Source organism: Staurois parvus, unplaced genomic scaffold, assembly GCF_062004578.1.
Source record: "Staurois parvus isolate SC_StPar_1 unplaced genomic scaffold, SC_StPar_1.0 ptg000312l, whole genome shotgun sequence".
Taxonomy (NCBI): domain Eukaryota; kingdom Metazoa; phylum Chordata; class Amphibia; order Anura; family Ranidae; genus Staurois; species Staurois parvus.
The window spans coordinates 866,052-888,137 of record NW_028318108.1 but is presented as its reverse complement, the minus strand read 5'-3'; the positions used below and the strand labels follow the sequence as shown (position 1 = coordinate 888,137).

At 42.3% G+C, this 22,086-nt stretch overlaps 1 protein-coding gene across 1 annotated transcript in view; it reads right to left on the bottom strand.

Moving 5' to 3' along the window:
- The window catches only part of FBXO36 (F-box protein 36), a 64,302-nt gene that overhangs the window by 37,467 nt on the left and 4,749 nt on the right, over positions 1-22,086 (bottom strand). The window contains exon 2 of the mRNA XM_089683506.1: positions 1,473-1,581. Coding sequence (XP_089539632.1) covers positions 1,473-1,581 — 109 coding nt within the window. The remainder of the gene's footprint in view (positions 1-1,472; positions 1,582-22,086) is intronic.

The window sequence follows — 22,086 nt, the reverse complement described above, 5'->3', positions numbered from 1 at the left end:
AGACATTAATGGCTGTGTGTTGTTATTTTGAGGGGACAGCAAATTTACACTGTTATACAAGCTGTGGGTTGCTTGGGACAGCTTGCTGAGAGATCCCTTAGCAACCAAACAATCATAGTAAAATGATGAAACCCATAAGAGGTTCTAGTGATCCTTAGTAGAGGACATACCCCAAAGCCCCTGCCTTGTAAAAAAGGTGACCATACTGAGCAGGCTCCTGCACCCTGCATGATGGCAAAGAAACAAACTGGGGATGTGTCCTATATGACCAGAGGAAACACATGAAACTGAGGACTTGGGAGCATGCTAGGGCTTTAAAAAAAAATGGATCTAGTGTTTCCCAGTGGGAGGAGCCTCTCTTTCTCTGTCTCAGAGATCTGTACTGATAAGATTTGGAGAGAAGGGAAAGATTTTTACTGGGAGGATCTGGAGTAAGGAGAGATATGTACTGGTGGTAATTTGGGGAAGAAAGAGAGAGATCCATATTGGAGGATTTGGGTTAAGAAGGAGGGGTTACATGATCTGCATTGGTGGGAGTAGAGAGCTGTACTGGGGGAGGTAGGTTGAGGAGGGATAATTGTATGTCAAAGAGGGCATACTTTTTGGTTGTACTCTATACATTGTCCTATGTGTTACACACTTCTAACCCTTACACATTAGGCGCTGTGATTTATATACTCCTGCACAATGCACTCATGGCCCTTGTGCTCTGTACATTATGTACTCCTGTGCGCTGTGCCTTAAACCTGTGCTCTGTGTCTTATGCATTCCTGACCTCTGTGCCCTGTGTGTTATTAACTCCCAATCCCTGCTTTCTCTGTGTTACATATTCTTGACTCTTGCACTCTCCTGCATTGTGTGTGTCACTTACTCCTGAGCTCTGCATTATGCATGCCAAAGTGTATTCCACCGCACTTTGTGCATTAAAGAACCCAACAATTTACAGCACATTACATACTTATGACCAAAGTGTTCTTTGTCTCAACAGTTGCTGGTTGTTAAGCAGTCTCTGACTATTTTAAAAAAGTTCTTCTTTAATGTGAACTTTGACAAAGTGTGAACTCTCTGTGTGTTTTCAGTGTGCCCTAAAGCATATGTAATGGACAATGATTGTGCTGAGGCTTACAGAAGTTAAAGCTTATTTAATTGGTACTAGGAGGCTCAAGTTTTAAATAACCATGCCCCCATTAACACAATTTGGGCCCACTACCCAATGTTTGCTGCAGCATGCTTAGCACACCAAAATATTACTCTCCTTGGAGTGCTCTAAGGTCCCCAGGTCTTCTGCAATCCTAGCAACACCCCTCAATCTCCCAGTTACCGCCAAAACTACCTTACCTTGTATGGCCAACTTCAGACATACTAAGATGTGACTGTTTGCGAATGGATACAGCAATGCCATTTCATACACGCTATACTAGACTCCTTTATGTATTGCCGTGTTACGTTACTTGTGAAGGGCAACTACTTACCTTGCAGAGTTGGATCATCCACAAAGTCTTCATGAGACTCTCTTAGTTCTCCAGGTCTTGCTTCACGAAATTCACTTCGGAGAGAGATTTTCCACCATCTCAAAATAACCTTGAAAAGAAAAAAAGGTCACAGCCAGGTAAGCCAGTTTAATTACAAAGCTGCCTCAACACAATGGAATAAATAATGTTCAAAGAAGACATTTGTATATCTCCACATAAATGGAGATTTTCAGTGGCATGTTCATGGAATTAGTGAATATTAACAGCAATCCAAAAGAGAGAGATGTAGCAAACAGATTTGTTTTTAAGATACAACAAAATTACAGTATAGTCAGGAAACCATAAAAAAACCTGGTAGCATTATCCCTAAAAAGTTTTTATTTTTTAATTTTAAATATTAAGAAATGAAAAACCAGCATTGTGTGCTCATTGATGCATGTGTCATGCTAAAAAAAACCTCTAACTATTACATTCACTAACAAATATATATGTTGCAGTGTTGTCCATTTTACCTGGTGCTCACTTAACGTGTGACTGGGGTTCCCTCTCCACTTCTCATATTAGGAACTGGGAACAAGAATTATGTCATCTTATGCGGAGAGAAAACTAGACGGTCTACTTATATGACACTTAAGGCTAGGTTCACACATATGCAGGTTGCGTTTGAGCCATTTCTGCATATCGTTTTGGGTTGCGTTTTTGCACCTGCATTTTTTGCGTGTTTTTGATGAGTTTTGCGTTTTTTTGTTTGCATTTGTTTTAAATTTTCTTGTTGCTAGGCAGATTTAAAACGCATCAAAAACGTGGCAAAAACGCATTACATGCTTTTCTGCAGCATTTTCATTGAAGTGTATAGAATAAAAAAAGTCCCTGACCCTTCTAAAAAACGCAACGGGTGAAAACGTGGAGATGTGAACATGTCCCATAGGAAATCATGTTAAATGGACTGTAATGCATTTCTGCAAAACGCTGTAGAAAACGCTTAGATGTGAACTCAGGGCAAGATCAGTATGCCGCATTATGGGGCCCTTGGATTCTTTTTATGGGATCTACAGCTTTTAATATTCAAAGTGTGAGCATTTTGTTCTGTGATACTCACCTGAGTATGTAATGGGATAAGTCCCTTGATATTCATAACTAAAAGGTGGGTGCCCCCACTTGAGATCTTCCTATGATGGCAGTCAGTGGACGGGGGTGGGAGGAGCCAGGATGGGTGGGGCCAAGCTACATTGTGTGAGTCTATGGAGCCCGCACGTCTGCCCCCATAGCAAGCTCTTGCAATGGGGCAGACACTGAAGAGGAGGAGCTTAGAGTGTCAACGGGGGACCATTGATGTCACAAGATAGTAGTGCAACATTTTATCAAGTACAAAAAAAATGCACTAAAGATCATTTTAGGGCATACAAATGCAGTATATTGCTTAATTGTGGGGGAAAATATAAAGGATGAGGTTGTTCCAAGTAAATAGATTCTCAACATATCAAACTTTAAAATTTTGTGTACCTGCTACAAACTAAAGGTCATCATTTTATTGTTAATCATGAATAATGTGAAACTGATGTTGCCTTGCCGTTCCTGATTCATCTAAAGTTGTGCAGGCTCCATGTTGGAGCTTACAGTACATAGGCTTAATGACCTGCACTTCTCCCCCATGCTGTCAGCATTTAGGCCTGACCAATGGCAGCTCCATCCCAGAAATTGAAGCAACATCCTGGGAAGAAGATGAAAGAGTAATAGGTATTTCAGAGGGCTCCCACAAATAAGCATGCTATGAGTATCAGCATGCAGGAAAATAGGCTTTGAAAGGAACTCGCTGCTGTGCCCTAAATAGGAAAAGTGACAGGTTCTCTTTATTGTATTGGGTAGCCTTATTACTTTGATGAGGAAGCTCAGGAAAGACACACGGTCATCAGTACAGGAAAAGTTGGCATTTTCATATAATTTTAGCTACCTATACCTAGATATATTTGGCAAGCGGTTTTAAATGAAGGTAACCTTTGCTTATGTATTTTTCAATCAATTTGAAGTAAGATTGAGACAGACTACTTTAGAGGTCTTGACCAGGAAATCAGAATTCGTTCAAAAATATGAAGGTCAATTCTTATTTATATAGCTGTGTAAATCAGTTCATATAACTTGCTTACCTCTCAGAAATTTGTGTTTACAAGTCTGGATCATGCAGCTGTCAGAGTTGACCCCATGGATAAATTCTGAAATAATCCTGTCTGCATTGCTGCTATGCTTACCAGTAAGACTCAGTGCAGTATATGTAAACCTAGACACAGTACTGGCTGAAAGCCCAAACCTTGTTCTACAAGCAGTCATCACATAAATGGCTAACATCACTTCCAAATGGGGTATGCGGTAGGGAGGAAAAAATGTACATACCTGCCAACAGTCTGTAAATCACATTAAGAAAACCCCTTATGAGGGAAACAAAGGCTGGATTGGATATGCTAGTTGTGTGGCTGTCATTATGGTCCTCTGGTTTCAGTGAATTGAGAACCTGTATGAAGATTACTAGGGATAACTACCATGGGCAAAAGACAACCAGATTAATAGTGAAATTCGGTAGACTGATTTCTTTGTAACCATACTGCACTGCCTGGTTATTGACCAACTGACTTAGAAGGGCCAATAATGGAAGCTTTGTTATGTGCCAGCCCCTTACACTGAAAAATGGCCACTTCCAATTCACCCTTTTATAGTGGTGTTGGAGTACTTTATGGAGGGCTAACAATCTGTGCAGGGAGAGTTAGTTGCTAAATTACTATAGGACTGCAGTGTGGTGGGCTACATAATCTTGTGTATTGGTCAGTTCCACCGTTTCCCCCATTCATAGTTATAAACAGTTGATTTCAAGATGAGGTTCACACTAATGCAGGCTGTGCAGCCTGCATTTGCTTGGGCATGGCAGGCCCAGTAATTTGAAAGGGCTCCTGTGCCACGTGTTCTGCACAAAAAAGGTGCATGCACGTGTTCAAAGACGCATCCACAGGGAAAGCGCAAGGTCTTTTTGACCATGCGGTTTCCCTGCAGGGTGCCATTCAGAATTTTGTGTTGCGGTGTGAACATATGCTTTACTGCAACACATGCACATTTGAATAGGATGCCTTAATACAAGTTAGCGTGCAAAAAACCCCACCTTTTTGCACCTTAGTAATGCTTGCTGCATTGTACTAAGGGATGTGGGGGTGCAACAATTCCAACTTTGGAGCTGAAAGAAATATTGAGTACTATGTTTCTGCTTCTGTGTTGCTTGGAAAAATAGTATTGTAAAGCCTTCAAAGTTTTTTATTGGTTTGCGCTTGGATGCCAAGTTAGCTTTAAGTAGTGTGTTATAAACCTATTTTCATCAAAAGACTTTAAAAGTACAAAACAATCATTAAAACCAATTAAGGACTGGAGAACCTCTTTGCTCTTCCATAAAGCCCAGTTATAATAATACGATGGGCTTTTCTCCCAGCTCAGCCTTGGGTCTATATAGCTTTTTCAGTGTTATCAAAGGCCTCCTTGTTGCTTTTCACCAGTGCTTCTCTTCCTTATTTGTATTGGTAGACAGCCTTATTTAGGTATAGCCCAACAATTTTATTAATAAGAAATTTAAAGTGTTACTAAACCCAAGGCCCTGCATTCACTATATCTGGTCTCCCACAGTACACAGAACATGGAAGTGCAATTATTTTAGTAAATATAAACTGCTAAATACCTTTTATCATCAGCAGTTAGAGCAGTCTTGTGACTTCTATCAGGGTCCAGTAGAACACATGTTAAAGCTTGTAGGAGGAGTTCTCATTCTGCTCTAGGAGGATGCAGAACCCCTGACCTCTGTCTGGACGGTCCTCCTGTGATGATCACATGCACTCTCCCAAGAAAAAAAAAAAACCTTTCTAGCAATACACACTAAACTGAGCATATGCAAAATGACTCCATGTGATATGTCTTATCAGTAGATAAATTGGGGCACTGGAAGAAGGGGAGGATCAGAGATGTCAGGATCAAACCGCATTTTTACACAATGCAGATGATTAATCCCTTAGGTTCCACAGTGACTATAACAAGCATGCTTTACTGTATATACAGACTGATTTTACTGTTGTGGGTTTAGTAACACTTTAATGATGCTCCCAGTACAATACAAATGAAAAAACAAAAACAAAGAAACTCTAGTTGGTTCCTTACCACGTGTGGCACGGTCTCTATTTGGGTCCTCCTCCACTCTCCATTACACTAATGCTGGGCATGCAGGTGAACCCATGACTCATGTGATGCATGTTGTGATACATTTTCCTCAATGACCATGTTCACGTTTATTCATATTTCTTATGAGATCAAGCTTTTTTTTCTTTTTTTCCCTCAAGCAGGATTTATTTCATATGTTTGCCCACCTGGGCAGCAATTTTCAGCATGGCAGACTGCATACGAACCTCTAGGCTGCTTTGTGCATGTATTCTATTCAGAAGACTACTTCTTTCCATTATATACACTTTGCCCCCACACTGTCTTGCCATAGAACCTATTTGTGGGCTTATATCTGACAGCCTTAAGGCTAACTTTGATTAAGTATGAGTTGTCACACTGGAACAGATATGGACATAGCATAATTCTATGCTTGGTACTACGTGCATGTGGAATTTTAAAGAACACAAGCTAGCAGCTCCCCTGCCGATAGGTATGCCATGTCCATCATTTGTGGATTACTAAACCATGTAAGTCTTAATCTGATATACAATATGTACAAGGAATTCATCATTCAAAGATTTATTTTGCATGTAAAAAGCACCGCCATGTGGGAAATATGTGTGCCGACGATGTAAAAATACATTTCATAATTCATTGCATCAACACAAAACTAGACTCTGACTATTCCTTGCTCAATGCATAGAATATATAAAGAACTTAATAACTGAAAGCAAAGCTATTATGAATATTAATTGTAGCGATACCATTTTGTAGATTAGATTTGCCAATACTTGTGGGATTCCTGAACTATATAGTATACTATCCATGAATCTCTACCCTATCTACAACAATCTGGATTATAATACCTAGTTCATTATTAATTGCATCAACACAACAATACAAAACTAGACTCTGACTATTCCTTGCTCGATGCATAGAATATATAAAGAACTTAATAACTGAAAGCAAAGCTATTATGAATATTAATTGTAGAGATACCATTTTGTAGATTAGATTTGCCAATACTTGTGGGATTCCTGAACTATATAGTATACTATCCATCAATCTCTACCACATCTACAACAATCTGGATTATAATACCTAGTTTTTACAAGAATTTTAGTTTTTGTAGACTAGCCTGTGAGTCTGCTAACAAAGAAACATTTCATCATTATAGCAATTTTCAGCAAAACACTTCAAGCTTACACATAAAATTTACTTTACAATATATACATAGCGGTGATGGAAGAATTTGAGTTTGAAAGTCAGAGTGTGCAAAATCTATACAGATCCCTATTGTGTGGGGGGACCCAATCATTTTAAAAAGAAATATCAACTGTAGATAAGAATAGTTCTGTATTTGTACATATTTTGGACCCACTCACACCTGCCCACACAATAAACTGGAGCAGCAGCAGTCTGCTTTGGGCTGCAGTGACAGGCAGCAGGGGCGGTGTAATGCACAGTTTATCGCATCACACTGCTCCTTTTTTTTTTTGTGAACTTAATGTGAAGTGCACAAAACGACACTTCATTCATGTCAATGTACAGCAGTGCAGTGCTTTGCAATTGCTGGTCGGTGACATGTGGTGCCTTCCAGTGAGGTGCACAAAGTGTGTCTAGCAGCCATCACTGCATGTGCAGACAGCCATAGATAGCTGCGGCAGCCGGCGACCTTTCATTGAAGTATACAGGGTTCAACGATTGTAGCTAGCTGCTCACAGGTGGCAAAACTAGTAGCAATTGCTGTCACTCTCATTCATACTTGTGTGAGCGTAGCCTTAGTGCAGGGCTGTCAAACTGGTGGCCCTCCAGCTGTTGCAAAACTACAAGTCCCATCATGCCTCTGCCTTTGGGAGTTATGCTTGTAACTTTCAATCTTGCAATGCCTAATGGAATTTGTAGTTTGGCAACAACTGGAGAGCCGCCAGTTTGACACCAGTGCCTTAGTGTCACCTTAAATGTCTTTATCCCAAATATGATCCATACACATCCACTACCTGAATGGCCCTGTATTCTATTTTTAAATAAATTGTTTTTGACTGTTTTCTCTGTAACCTTTTAATGTTCTCTGTGAGCCCCGAACCTCTCCTTTTCCTCTTATCTTCATTTGTTTAGAACAAGCAGAGTCTGTTAGTTGTGGACATGTGCACTGCTCTATGCACACTACAAATCCCATAGTTCCTAGTCCATCCCGGGAGCAAGTAAAGGATGATAGCTATGTTCCTACATACAGTGGGACCATGGAGAATGAACACAGTCACCCTCTATCAGGAAGTAAGATCACAGTAGCAAAATAAAAACAAAAAGGAATTTGTAGACTGGAGAAGGCTGAGAACAATAGAAGGTACTGTTTTTAGTTAGGAATCTACACCCGAAGACAATGGGTATTCTTAAACTAGAGTTTAGTATCACTTTAACTGAAAACTGTCAGGGACTCTGTCGCCGTGCAGCCGTGCGACGGCGACAGATCCCTTTGGGTCACGGCTGTGCGAGTGCGCACGTGCGTGCAGGCGCACATGCGCAGAAGTGTGCGCATGCGCAGTAGAGTCTGTGTCACCACTAGGCGGGCTATTTAAACCTGCAATTCAGTACAATCAATGCCTTCTGGTCTACATCGTCCCTGCATTATTACCTGATCCTGTTACTTGTATTCTGATCTGACCCTGACTAAGAAAGAACTCCGCCTGCACCGACCTCGGCTATCCCTGACCATCTGCTTGCCTGCTCCCTTGTACTTGATCTGCCCGCTTAATACTGACCCGGCTTGTCTGACTCTGCTGCATCCACTTACCTGCACCTGGCTTGCATACTGACGTGTGCCATACTTACCTGCCGCTGCACCCACAGTCCTGCATCTGCCTTATATCCTGACGTGTGCCATACCTACCTGCCGCGGCACCCACGGTCCTGCATCTTGGTCACTGCCATACCTGCCTGCCACCGCATCCACGCTCCGGTGTCCAGTCCCAGTCTGCATCCTGATTGCCGCCATACCTGCCTGCTGCTGCACCTACATTCCTGCATCCGCACCTGGCCTGCATCCGGATCTCCTGGATCTTCAGCTACCTGCCGCCAGCTCCAGATCCACCCGGCACTAATGCCACTCCTGGCTCTGCGCCCTCTGTTCCCACTATTAGGGGCTTCTAGCGGGAGTCGTAAGAGGACGCCTTCTCTCCACGTCAGGCTCCCCAACCAGGTATGTGACAAAAACTGACCATTTTCTTTCAAATTTGCCTTATGGTAATCACTGCTCTTAAACATCTGTAAAACTTGTCTTTGTTTCTGAAAAAGTTCTTACCCTCATTTTGCCTTTTTGGATCAAAAGAGCTTATCTTCACAACTCTTGACTCTAGAACATAGCCATCTCTAGTTTGTCTGTAGTGTGAAAAGTTTGTTCTGTGGGGTTTATTTACTAAAGCTGAGAAGTGCAAAATGAAGCTCACTTCTACATAGAAATCAATCAGCTTCTAATCACAGCTTGTTCAATTAAGCTTTGGCAATAAAATCTGGAAGCTGATTGGTATGCAGAAGTGAGCCTGATTTTGCAGCTTTAGTAAATAAACCTGTATGTCTTTTATCAACTTTTAATTGAATAATTGATAAGCACTACCTGCACCCCATCTCAGTATAAATTTAGACCATCTTTATTGGGCAATGTGCAGTCTGGGATGGCACTGCCATATACTATCCTGAAAAAGTACCAAGCGCTCAACTATGGCACCTCAGCTAAGGCACAACAAAAAATAAAAACAACTGGCCCCCACTCCACACAGACTGCAAGCAAACCTGCATTTCTCTCTTCAGTACTCACTCCAACCTGTGATATGTTCTATCTTTCCTTCTCAAAGTTTTGTTCTCTTTCCTCAAACTCTCCTTTTTTTACCCCTCTTCTCCACCCACAGCTTATATACAGTATATCAACCTCACTCCTGCCCTCTTCCTATGTCTGCACTCAATTCTTCCTGATCATTGAAAAACCACATGCTGTTACAACCTCATTCCCATCTTATCTCGCTCACCCTACTGCTTTTCCAAACATCTAGGGATATTTCCTGTAATCCTGGCCCTCCATCATCTAACTGATGATGACCCACACCTTTCACTCCTTTTACTGGCAGCAGCCACAATCCACAGATTCCTATTTCTATTCGCTGGACTCCTGCTTGGCCTATAACAACAGTGTCTCTGTCCATGGTCTCTATTTCCATGTCCTTTAACCTATAGTACTTGTTACTGAAACCTGGCTTCAGGAATCATACTCTGCCTGTCCACCTGCTTTCTCCTATGATGGCCTTCACTGGACTTACTCACCAAGACCAAAAATCAATTTTCAAGTTCTCCCAATATTTCCCTCTCTATACCTCTCCACTTCTGAAGCTCACTGCATTTGTCTTTTTCCCTCCAGTGTCTCTGGGGATAGTTGTGATTTTGTTGACCTTGCCTTTCTCCTCTGAAATACCCACTATCATTCTTGGTGACATTAAAATCCCTGGTAATAATAACAACCGAGCTACCTTTTCAATGTAACATCATCCTGGACAGACACTCACTCCGATGGCAACCTTGAGGCTCCATGCACACCAGTGCCCGTGGCAGAAACAAAAACGCTCATATAGAGCATTTATGTATAATGTTTAAGCATGTTTAGTTTTTAGGGCTTTTTCTGTCAGAAAACTCCAATCAGAAATGTAAACCAGAAGGGGTATCCCTGCCTCTAAACACTGAGCTTAAAATATGCCTCTTAGGGGCAATTCGCTAAAGGTTACTACAATAACCCTGTCACATGACTCATTTGCATAAATTATCACATGCAGTAACAAACTGTCCAATTAAAAAAAAACAAAAACAAACGATTCTGCAGTATTTAATGCAAAATTAAAAATGTGCAAAATTAAATATCGCAAAAAAAATATTGCAGTAAGCCAATTCACAAACAGAACAGAAAGTAAAAAAAATATGCAATATTTATCACCAGGGTTTTGCTGGCGGTATCACGTTTTCTTTTTTTCAGCTGCAGCGAGGGGGTCCCCCCAACCCCTAGGGGTCTGGTATGGATATTAAGGGGGGTAAGAGGATACGTGCTGGGGGGAGGTGCATTGGGAGGGGAGATGACTTATGCTAGAAGGTGAGGGGGGGGAAGGGGGGGTTGGGGGAATTTCAAATTTGCCCCCCACTCGCACAAGTCTTCTCCACTCCCAAATAATCCCCCCAGCACATATCCTCTTACTACCCCCCTATTGCTCCTCCAGGTGTATAGCCTTCTTACCTGCCTCCCCACCTTCCTGGTTACAGACCTCATTAGCACAATGTCCCTCCTCTTGTCTGTGTTCATGAGAATATCAGAGCCGAGGAGGAGGGGGCTGCTTCTGCAAGTTTCGCTGTTATGTTTGCAGGCAGTCGGTGGGAAGAGATGAAGCTGCCACAGAGGCAGGCGATCGCCATGTGTGGAATCCCAGGCACCCGGCAAGAGTTGCGTGGCAGGTGACACGGGTGGCTACGGTAGAGCGCACCTGTAGGGCTAGTTACTGGAGCTGGGCTCCAGGATTCCACACAGATGTCTATGTTGACTCCGGCTCTGGGCCCCCCCACAGTAGCAGAACTCCAGGGCCCAGTTTCTAGTGCGACCTTTGCAACCCTGGTAGTTCTGCCACTGATCTATATGACAAAATCTCACTAATTTTCTGCACCAACAAGGGAAATTCTGTCTACAACCATTCATTTTCATCTTCTCAGAACACACTTGCTCCTCTCACTACTCACAGAATTAGGCCCTAAACACTGCAACCTAGGCTAACACACAACACCAGAAGTCTCAAAAGAAAGAGCCGTGTTCTTAAGCGATTGTGGCACAAAATCAAATCCCTGCAAGACTTTGCCCCTTATAGATTTGTCTTCCTACCAGACCTCAACTCTTTTCCACCCTTAAAGGATAAGTAGCCCCTTAGCACTGGCGCCTCCCGGCCCGTTAGAGGTTTCTGATGCAGGGAGCTAGGGTGGTGTTTTTGATCATATGACTGCTGTAATTGGCGGTCACATGATCTGAAAGCTCCCAATCACAAGCAGAGATTGGGAGCGGTTAGCCCCCAGGAACATGCAAGGTTGGGGTGGGGTGGGGGCAGCTGCAGCAGTAACGGGTTACATGTTACACCCTAAACATGGGTGCAACATGTTATAAAAGGTGAACGTATCCTTTAACTCTTACTTTGTTCACCCACTGCTTACACCCACTAGCTCATTCACTTCCCAGGAGATTGCCAATCATTTCAAAAACAAGACTGATGCAATTTGTGACCTGATCTGATCTCTTAAGTCCAGCCTTTCTCTACCAGGGTTCAATGGAACCATAGGGTTTCTCCAGAGGTTGCTAGGGATTCCTTGAACAATGAGCAATTTCTGCCTCTCAGAGGTTTCCACTGGCACCACTGATCTTTTTTACTATCTGTAAGAGGGTAATTCTTCCCAATGACCACAAGTGTAAGGAACATTCTTCCTATTGACAATCACACAAACATATTATGAGTTGTAGATAAAGTAATTTTTAGAAGGGGTTCCCCAAGACCAGAAAGTTATTCTAGGGTTCCTCTGTGTTGAAAAGGATGAAAAAGGCTGGTATAGAGGTTTGTCTTCAAATTCCACACATCTCTTGTAATAAAAAACAGAAATATTGTGAAACTATAAAAACACTTAGTTTCCCTTCGTTCACAGAACAATCTCCTAGTGAAATGTTACAACTGAGCTCTGGGCAGAATATTTTCACATTGATACAGTTATTGTATCAAATATCAACTGCCTATACCTTGAGATATATAACTAAAGTGTGTTTTTTAGTGCACGGACACTTGTTTTTTTGTTTTCATATTTTTGTTTTTTTCATATTTTTGCAGTACTTACCTCACATTGGATATTATACTATGATGAATTGACTCTTATTATCTTCCAAAAAATAAAAAAATTACAAATATCAAATGCGATCTCCATTCGTGAATTGAGCCCACTGGGATAGGAAGTGAAGGAAAAATTCCACAATGGTATACAGATAGGAAAAAAAATTACCCAGTAGGGGCTTTTAACCCTCACTTGCTCTATCCAAAACACAAACATAAAAGTTTTGGCTACACATACACTTATGGCTACTACTGTATACTATACAAACTATAGCATTGAAGCAGCACTCTCCATCACAAAACGACATACGGCAGCCATATTTCTCCATCCTGATGCAAGGTTACCTTTCTCATGTGACTTGATCTTTTAGAACATAACAAAGGTAGGGGAATGTGTTTTGGATTTGACTGTACCTTCCCTTTACACTGGGGATCCCTCATGCCTTATACAAAAAGGGTTCCATCTCATTTTCTCTCAAAGAAGCTAGCACTGAATAAGTCACTACAACCTACAATAGGATACAGTATAAGATTAAAAAAAAAATTTTTTTAATTTCCTCTACAACACAAAGACAGTCCTATACATTAACACGTGTGAGGTGCGAATTGATGCTCCGTTTTCACAGCTAATTGACAAAATAATTGTTTAGCAGTCCAGGTTTAAATCAGGATTTTATCCTGTTCACAACTGATGACATGTGGGGTTCAAGAGCGGTTCCCATATAAGCAGATTGGATGTGGTTTTAACTGCATCCAATCCGCATGACATGTGAAATAACATTGCTTCCTATGGTGCCTGTTTGCATATGTCTGGTGCACTAGCAGTGCGGATTGAAAAAGAGTCCAGTCCAATTTCTGAGCAGTGCGGTCCAATTCAGGTGCAGATTACAGGCTATTGACTTTGTAAGCCTGCACAATGGAAATCTGCCACCCCCAATCCATTCCACAATGGCAATACTGGGTAGAGGACATTGGACCTATGAAAGAATTAACCAGTATGTTAAAAGGTAGAGAAGAACAATGCCGTAAAACTTGGTGCTATAATGAATACTCATTTTCTGATGAGTTTAAACAACCCCTTGCAGGATGTATTTGATTTCCTTGACTCCTTCTACAATAACCCCTCTCAGGCTGAGTGTTTTCTGCCGCCCACCCACATGACACAGGGATCTCACATTCTTGCATTTACCAGTTTCTTCTTTCTCATTCTAACTAAAGCATTGGGCTCACTATTTCTGTTCTTTTCCTGAGCACTTTTCTCTGAGTGGTTTTGGGGGTTTACAATTTTCCATCCATATTTCAATGTGGAAGGTTACTTTCATAAGTAGTGGACATTCTTGATATAAATATCTACAGTCCCACAATTCAGTGTTCTTTCTTGATACACTTACATTCTTGGAGCTAAAGAATATATTACCTCAACTTTTAATATTCACGTGCCTGTTGTTCCATATTCTTGTGTTAAAAAAAGTATCCTGTTCTCTTTGTATTGCTTCCTTTGTGTGAAATACCTGGTGATCCTGCCAGTCCCTCTATTTCCTATTTCAAACTGACCGTGCTAGGCACAACAGAACACCCTATCCAGCGTGGTCAGTTTTCTGGCTGTGGAAGCCTGCCTGTCCTCCAAAGGAATGGCCAAGTTTTGTGTCGGCACGCCCCCAGCACAACTCTTCATTGGAAAGATCAGTATATTGTCCTTTCTCTACTAACTTGTCCCCCTGTAGTCTCCACCCCCAACTCTCTAAGCCCTTTACGCATAGAAAAGAGGTCATGTGATCATTTGTAAAATAAGAAAAATTTATTATACATATAGATATACACACACACACACAGCTAAAAAAAAAAGGAACACCTTATAATTAGAGTATAGCATCAAGTCAATTAAACTCCTGGAATATTGATCTTGTCAGTTAAGCAGCAGAGGGGATTGTTATTCAGTTTCAGCTGCTGTGGTGTTAATGAAATTAACAACAGGTGCATTAGAAGGGCAACGATGCGACAACCCCCAAAACAGGAATGGTTTACAGGTGGAGTTCACTGATATTTTTTTCCCTACTCATCTTTTCTGTTTTTCACTAGTTTTGCATTTGGCTAGAGTCAGTGTCACTACTGGTAGCATGAGGCGATACCTGGACCCTACAGAGGTTGGACAGCCAGTCCAACTCCTCCAGGATGGCACACCAATACATGCCATTGCCAGAAGGTTTGCTGTGTCTCCCAGCACAGTCTCAAGAGCATGGAGGAGATTCCAGTAGACAAGCAGTTACTCTAGGAGAGCTGGACAGGGTTGTAGAAGATCCTTAACCCATCAGCAGGACCAGAATCTGCTCTTTTGTGCAAGGAGGAACAAGATGAGCACTGCCAGAGCCCTACAAAATGACCTCCAGCAGGCCACTGGTGTGAATGCCTCTGACCAAACAATCAGAAACGGACTTCATGAGGATGGCCTGAGGGCCTGATGTCCTCTAGTGGGCCCTGTGCTCACTGCCCGGCACCATAGAGCTCAATTGGCATTTGCCATTGAACACCAGAATTGGCAGGTCTGCCACTGGCACCCTGTGCTTTTCACAGATGAGAGCAAGTTCACCCCGAGCACATGTGACAGACCTGAAGGTCTGGAGAAGCTGTGGAGAACGTTATGCTGCCTGTAACATTGTTCGGCATGACCATTTTGGTGGTGGGTCAGTGATGGTCTGGGGAGGAATATCCATGGAGGGACACACAGACCTCTACAGGCTAGACAATGGCACCCTGACTGCCATTAGGTATCGGAATGAAATCCTTGGACCCATTGCAAGACCCTATGTTGGTGCAGTGGGTCCTGGGTTCCTCCTGGTGCACAACAATGCCTGACCTCATGTTGCGAGAGTATGCAGGCAGCTACTGGAGGATGAAGGAATTGATACCAATGAATGGCCCCCACGTTCACCTGACCTAAATCCAATAGAACACCTGTGGGATATTATGTTTCGGTCCATCTGACGCCACCAGGTTGCACATTAGACTGTCCAGGAGCTCAGTGATGCCCTGGTCCAGACCTGGGAGGAAACAGCCCAGGACACCATCCGTCGTCTCATTAGGAGCTTGCCCCGACGTTGTCATGCATGCATACAAGTGTGTGAGGGCCATACAGACTACTGAGTACCATTTTGGGTTGCTGCAATGACATTTCAGCAAAATGGACTAGCCTGCTGCATCATTTTTTCACTTTGATTTTTGCGGTGTCTGTGAATTCAGTCCTCTGTAGGTTGATAATTTTCTTTTCCATCAAACGATGGGGCATCCTTACATCCCTAAAACATTAACCAGTCCATATCAGTATAGATATCCAGCATGAGATTTTTCCTCAATGAGATCTGGTATGTTCTCAAAGTGTTCCTTTAATTTTTTTGAGCAGTGTGTGTGTATATACACACATATATATATATATATATATATACATACATATATACACACACACACATTTTTTTTTTTTTTAATTATAAGGATAAGTTCACCTTTTGTACACAAATAATAAATGCACATTTTTTTTGCAGGTAAAGTAATGTGCATTTGTTATTTTTGTCCAAACGAGCCTGTAAAGCATTGTACCAGCGATCAGTAGATGCCATTCAGGTCTCCTGCAGACCTGTCAGAATATCTGCCATATGGGATGTCCGAGCAAGCAGATATGCTGACAGGAAGCTTCAATGAACTACCATAGAGCTGTGGATTGCCGTGGCAACTACAAGCCCACAGCTGCTAAGGCTGTCGGGACTCGTAGGCACTCATTCACAGAACACTATGAATGAGGGACATGGCAGTGTGGGCGGAGCCCCACACGACCATGCTGTTTTCAAATCTGGGGAGAAGTTTCCTTGTACTATCTGTCAGAGGGAGGAGGTGGAATGTGTAACATATTCCAAAGGTGAACTTACCCTTTAAAGTGGTTCTAAAGGCTCAAGGTTTTTTACCTTCATGCATTCTATGCGTGAAGGTGAACAACCTTCTCTGTGCAGCATCTCCCCCAAATACTCACCTAAGCACCTTCTTGATCCAGCGATGTGCGCTGGAGTCTCAGCTGTCCCAGGACTTCCTCTTCTCATTGGCTGAGACAGAACGGGAGCCACTGGCTCCCAATGCTGTCAATCACAGCCAGTGAGCCAATGAGAAGAGAGGAAGCGGGGCCAAGCCATGGCTTTGTGTATGAATAGATATAGTGCCCCCATAGCCAGCCGTTTGTCGTCGAGGCACCCGGCAGGAGGGAATAGCCAAGAGCAACAACGGGGGACCTGAGAATAGGAGGATCCAGGCTGCTATGTGCCAAACCACTGCACACAGCAGGAAAGTATAGACATGTTTGTTATTTTTTTTTTTTTAAATAAAGCCTTTAGAGTCACTTTAATATAAGGTTGTTTGTATAATGGATATTCCTTTCTGAATCCCTGGCTATACCTGCACTGACTCATTTTACCCCTTACACTAAGTTTTATTCAATTGTTAGTGCCTCCTTCACGATTATTGCTACTTTCTTTACTTGTACCATTGACCACTTCCAGTTATTTTGTGTGCTCTATGCTCTTTCTGGTCTGTTTTCTACAGTTGTATTGTGTATTATATTTTTAAAAATTCCTAAACAAAAATGCATTTTTATTCCCATTTTGGACAGTGTAAGGGAGTGTAGAACTCATTTTTTGACATGTGTTCCAGTGTGTAGGTCTCCTTTCACTTCTTGTGCCATAGGCACAACAGGAAGGCAGGAAATCCAAGGTAAGAGAAATCCCTGGTGATCACCGGAATTCCCCATTGGAAGATTTCCCTTCTATTTATGTTCTGAAGACAACGCAGAACTTGGGTTTTTCTTTCACTTTTACTCTTGGTGAAAAAAAGTGAGGGAAATTCCTCTGATATGATGGCTTACCTGGTGTGCTAACAATGAACTATTGATGTCCAATATGACAAAATGGTTGAATCAGATCTTGATGGAGAGAGACAAAAATGGCACGGCCGAGAGATGAGAGTCATATAGTGACAGTTTAGAGCAACCTAAACTGATTGATTGTGGGGAAAAACCAATAGTACAGGATCAATGGCATTTTTGCAGTCTTGCATGTAGAGATGCGATTCACAGGAGCGTGAAAAAATAGTAATTGATTCGCCACATATGACTGATTTTTTTTTCTGCCACAAATGAATAACCTGGGCTATTCAAAACCAACACCATTTTTAGCTTTTAGGACATTTTATGTTCAGTTCTGTTGCACTGTATATAGCCACCATTACACAGTTGTCCCCAAAACAAGTGTCCATATTGGACGATTAACCCTCATCACTGTTATTATTATTATTATTATTACTACGAGTTTATATAGCGCCAAAGGGTTTGCTCAGCGCTGTACAATAGGGGGGACAATACATGGCACAGTACAACAACAACAAACAACGTACGAGGGGTAAGAGGGCCCTACTCTTACGAGCTTACAATCTAGGAGGGAGGGGGTAAAGGTACAGTAGGAAGTGGCTGAGGGGGATGAAGTGGTGGGAGGAATGAGGGAGGATGTTGGGGACAACTCTAAAATTTCCACTCTTCTTGGTGACAGCAGTCACCAGTACAAATAGAGGGGTCAATCTTCCCAGAGGAGGCATAGACAACAATAAAAAACTGACTGAGATTCTAACCCCTCAACTTTAAAATTAAGAAAAGAAAAAAAAAATTGCTTTCAGTTCCAGTTTAATCTTTTTGCTGGAGGTGGCAGCAGGGGTTTTTAAACCCGACTCCCAGATGGAAGCAATCTGGTGGCTGTGTAGACATTGGACTGCTTCCACACACACTAGTTACATGGTCTGCCTGCCATGTATCCCAGGCTGTGTGTGCCGGGGATTGGCATGGTGGGTGCTGTCCTGCCTTTCCTCTTACTGACTCGGAAGCAACATGTATAACATCACTTCTGCGTCCATATGTCACTTCCTCCATCCAGTATGGCCAGGGAAGAAGTTGATGGAACATGATCGGCACTGGAAGACACGACCTCGGGGGATCTTTTAGACCCCTTGTGCCTCATTAAAGAGAACGTGTCACAAAAAAAAAATCATCTTTTTGTCCCGTAATGAAAAAAAAAAGTTAGGTTAAAAAAAAAATATATTTTTATAAAAATTGTAATAAATTAAAATTCCACCCAAGCACTTAAAGCAGAACATCACCCTAAATAGAGAAGTTCCACTTCATGTCCTCCACCCCCCCCCCACCACGTTTGGCATATTTTTTTTTCTTAAGGGGGGAGAAGATAATTAGCTTGCTCAGGCTGCGGGACCATTGACACAGCAAAGTGGCAGCAGCTAGGAGTGGCCGGCTTCCCACAATTAACATGCCAGTGCCCCAAAAATGGAGCTGGATCCTTGGACAGGCAAATGTTTTTTTTTTTAGTAAAATCAGTAGCCACAGTATTTGTACAAATGGCTGTACACCCTGGAGTGATCAATGACTCTGGGACTCTTATTCACTGGTAATTACACACGGATAACCTGTAGGGCTTTCAAATCGTCGCCATAGGAAAATATAGGGTACTGAAGTTGCTGTTTCCTGGGTGCAAGCAATTTTAAGGTTTGAAATGTTGGGCATCCATTTACTTGGCACAACCTCATATTTTATCGTTTTCCAAAAAAACAGGTAATTTATTGCATTTGTGTGCCATAAAATTCACTTTAAATTGGTTTTAAAGGCAGAAGGTTTTTTCCTTACTGTATTCTATGCAGAAATGTAAAAAACCTTCTGCATGCAACTTCCCCCACAACCCCCCTAAACACATACCTGTGCCTGATCTCAATCCAGAGAAGTGCACAAGAGCTTTGGCTCTCTCGCTTCTCACTGGACCAGACACAGCACAGGAAGCCATTGGCTCCCGCTGCTTTCAGCTGTAGCCAGTGGCGATGATCGGGGGGCAGGGTTGAGGCACATTCTGTGTCTTATGGACACACAGAGCAGGGCTCAAGAGCAAGCACACGAGTGCCCCCATAGCAAGTGGCTTGCTATGGGGGGCATTCAGTAGGTGATGGAGCCCAGAGGGCCGGTGAGGACCGCGGAAAAGGAGGATCAGGGCTGCTCTGTGCAAAACCACTTCACAAAGCAGGAAAGTATGACATGTTTGTCATTTAAAAAACAAAAAAAAAACAAGCTGTACACTTCTCTCCTACATATAAAAATCATCACAAAACTATTTAGAACCCCCAAACATTATATCATTTTTAAGTAGAGACCCTGGAGAATAAAAATGGTGGATGGTGCATATTCTTATGTCACACGATATTTATGCAGCGGTTTTTCAAATGCAATTTTTGGAAAAAATACAATCTAATGAGTATTAATGCGCAAAAAAACCCACAATATAATACCCAATTGTTTGGTAAAATATAAAAGAGGATATTTTGCTGGGTTGAAGGTTTTGTGCAGTGCACAGTGTGCCGCATGTATGCAACAACTGATGCGAGCGAATTGTCCTTTTGGAAACTCGCGTTAGAGATATGGAGGAGCAACACTGGGCAGAACCGACAACCTTGAAAGGGGTCTTCTGCTCCCTGAGAAGGTAGCCAATGGGATTGATGTGAAGGGGGTAATCAGGATGATCAGGTAGGAGGATGGGTCCTGGGTTTGTGCATGCAAACAGATTTGCCAAGTTGGGTGAAGATGTGGGGGTGGCAAGCTCAGGGGTGGCAGCCCTGGATGTCACTGCTATCCCTAACAGCCAGGAGGGCAGACCATCTGGGAGGGGTGGTGAGGGTAGTGCAGGAAGGCCTAGACAGTTGGTGGTAGTCGGGGATTCTATAATCAGGACTGATAGAATAATTTGTTGCCAGGATCGCCACAACCGAATGGTTTGTTGCCTCTCTGATGCCAGGGTTCGGCATGTGGTGGACTTGGTTGATAAATTACTGGGAGGGGCTGGGCATGACCCAGCTGTTTTGGTTCATGTTGGAACCAAGGACAGAATACGTGGAAGGTGGAGTCTCCTTAAGAATCAATTTAAAGAACTAGGCTGCAAGTTGAAGGGAAGGACCTCCACGGTGATATTCTCTGAAATAATACCTATGCTATGGGCAAGTCAGGAAAGACAGGGGGAGATCAGAGAACTCAATGCATGGCTAAAGACCTGGTGTAGGAGGGAAGGATTTTGCGTTTCTAGAGCACTGGGTTGCCGTCTCATTGGGGTGCAACCTATATGCTAGAGATGATCTGCACCTAAATGGAAGGGGGTCTGCTGTGCTGGGGGAGAGCATTTTGGGGAGGCTGGAGGAGTATTTAAACTAGGATCGAGGGGGGAGGGAGAATTAGATTATAATGGGGTAGACAGATTAGACAGCGGTCAGTCCTTATTGGTGGGTGGAATGGGGAAAGATGGGGGAGGGCTATGGCAGATGATAAGAATGTTCCCATGTTACAATCAACCATTTGATTATTACCACTTGCATGAAAATAAAAAATATGCAAAAAATGTGCGCACAAGGTGTCAATGTATTAAAGTGTTTGTTCACCAATGCCAGAAGTCTGCCAAGCAAAATAGGTGACTGGGAAGCTTTTTTGCAAGAAGAGAACTATGATTTAATTGGTATTGTTGAGTCTTGGCTTCATTCTTCACATGACTGGGCTGTTAATATTCCTGGCTATGTTCTCTTTCAGAGAGACAGGGTAAAAAGGAAAGGTTGTGGTATCTGTCTCTATGTGAGAAGGGACCTCAGAGCGAGTGTGAAAGAGGACCTAGTTGATGGAGAGTGTGATGAGGCTGAAGTATTATGGGTGGAACTGCACATGGGGGTGCGTACTACAAAGGTAATCATTGGAGTTTGTTCTAGGCCTCCCAGTGTTAATGAGGAGGTGGAGACTCAGCTCCTTGCACAGATCGAAAAGGCTGCAAGGACTGGGACAGTGATAATAATGGGGGATTTTAACTACCCAGAAATTGACTTGACTAATTGTATTGCAGGAACAGTTAAAGGGCAAAAATGTATAAGCCTATCCATATGAAAGAAAAATATATTTGAAATACTAACATTTTGGCCATATTCAATATATATATATATATATATATATATATATATATATATATATATGTGTGTGTACTGCATGTTGAAATGCGTTATTACAAAATATATGAAGAATATTTTTAAAAATACTTTTCAAATACACTGTATGTCTTTAAAAATACAACTCTACATTTGTGGAATGCATTTACATATATATATCCCAGGGAGTACGCACAAGCTGAAAATGCGGGCGCCGTTTATGAACAGCAACCCGCACCTGCACTGCTCCCGTCTGGCCGTTTATATACATGAGTCGGACTGGAAGTGGGTAATAATGGCATGCAATGCCAAACTGCAGTTTCTAAAGTGAGCAAAATCCTCTCTTGTATTAAAAGAGGTATAGACTCCAGAGAGAGATATCATTTTACCCCTGTACAAATCATTAGTAAGACCTCATCTGGAATATGCAGTTCAGTTTTGGGCACCAATTCACAAAAAGAACATTGGGGAACTGGAGAAAGTACAGAGAAGGCCAACTAAACTGATAAGAG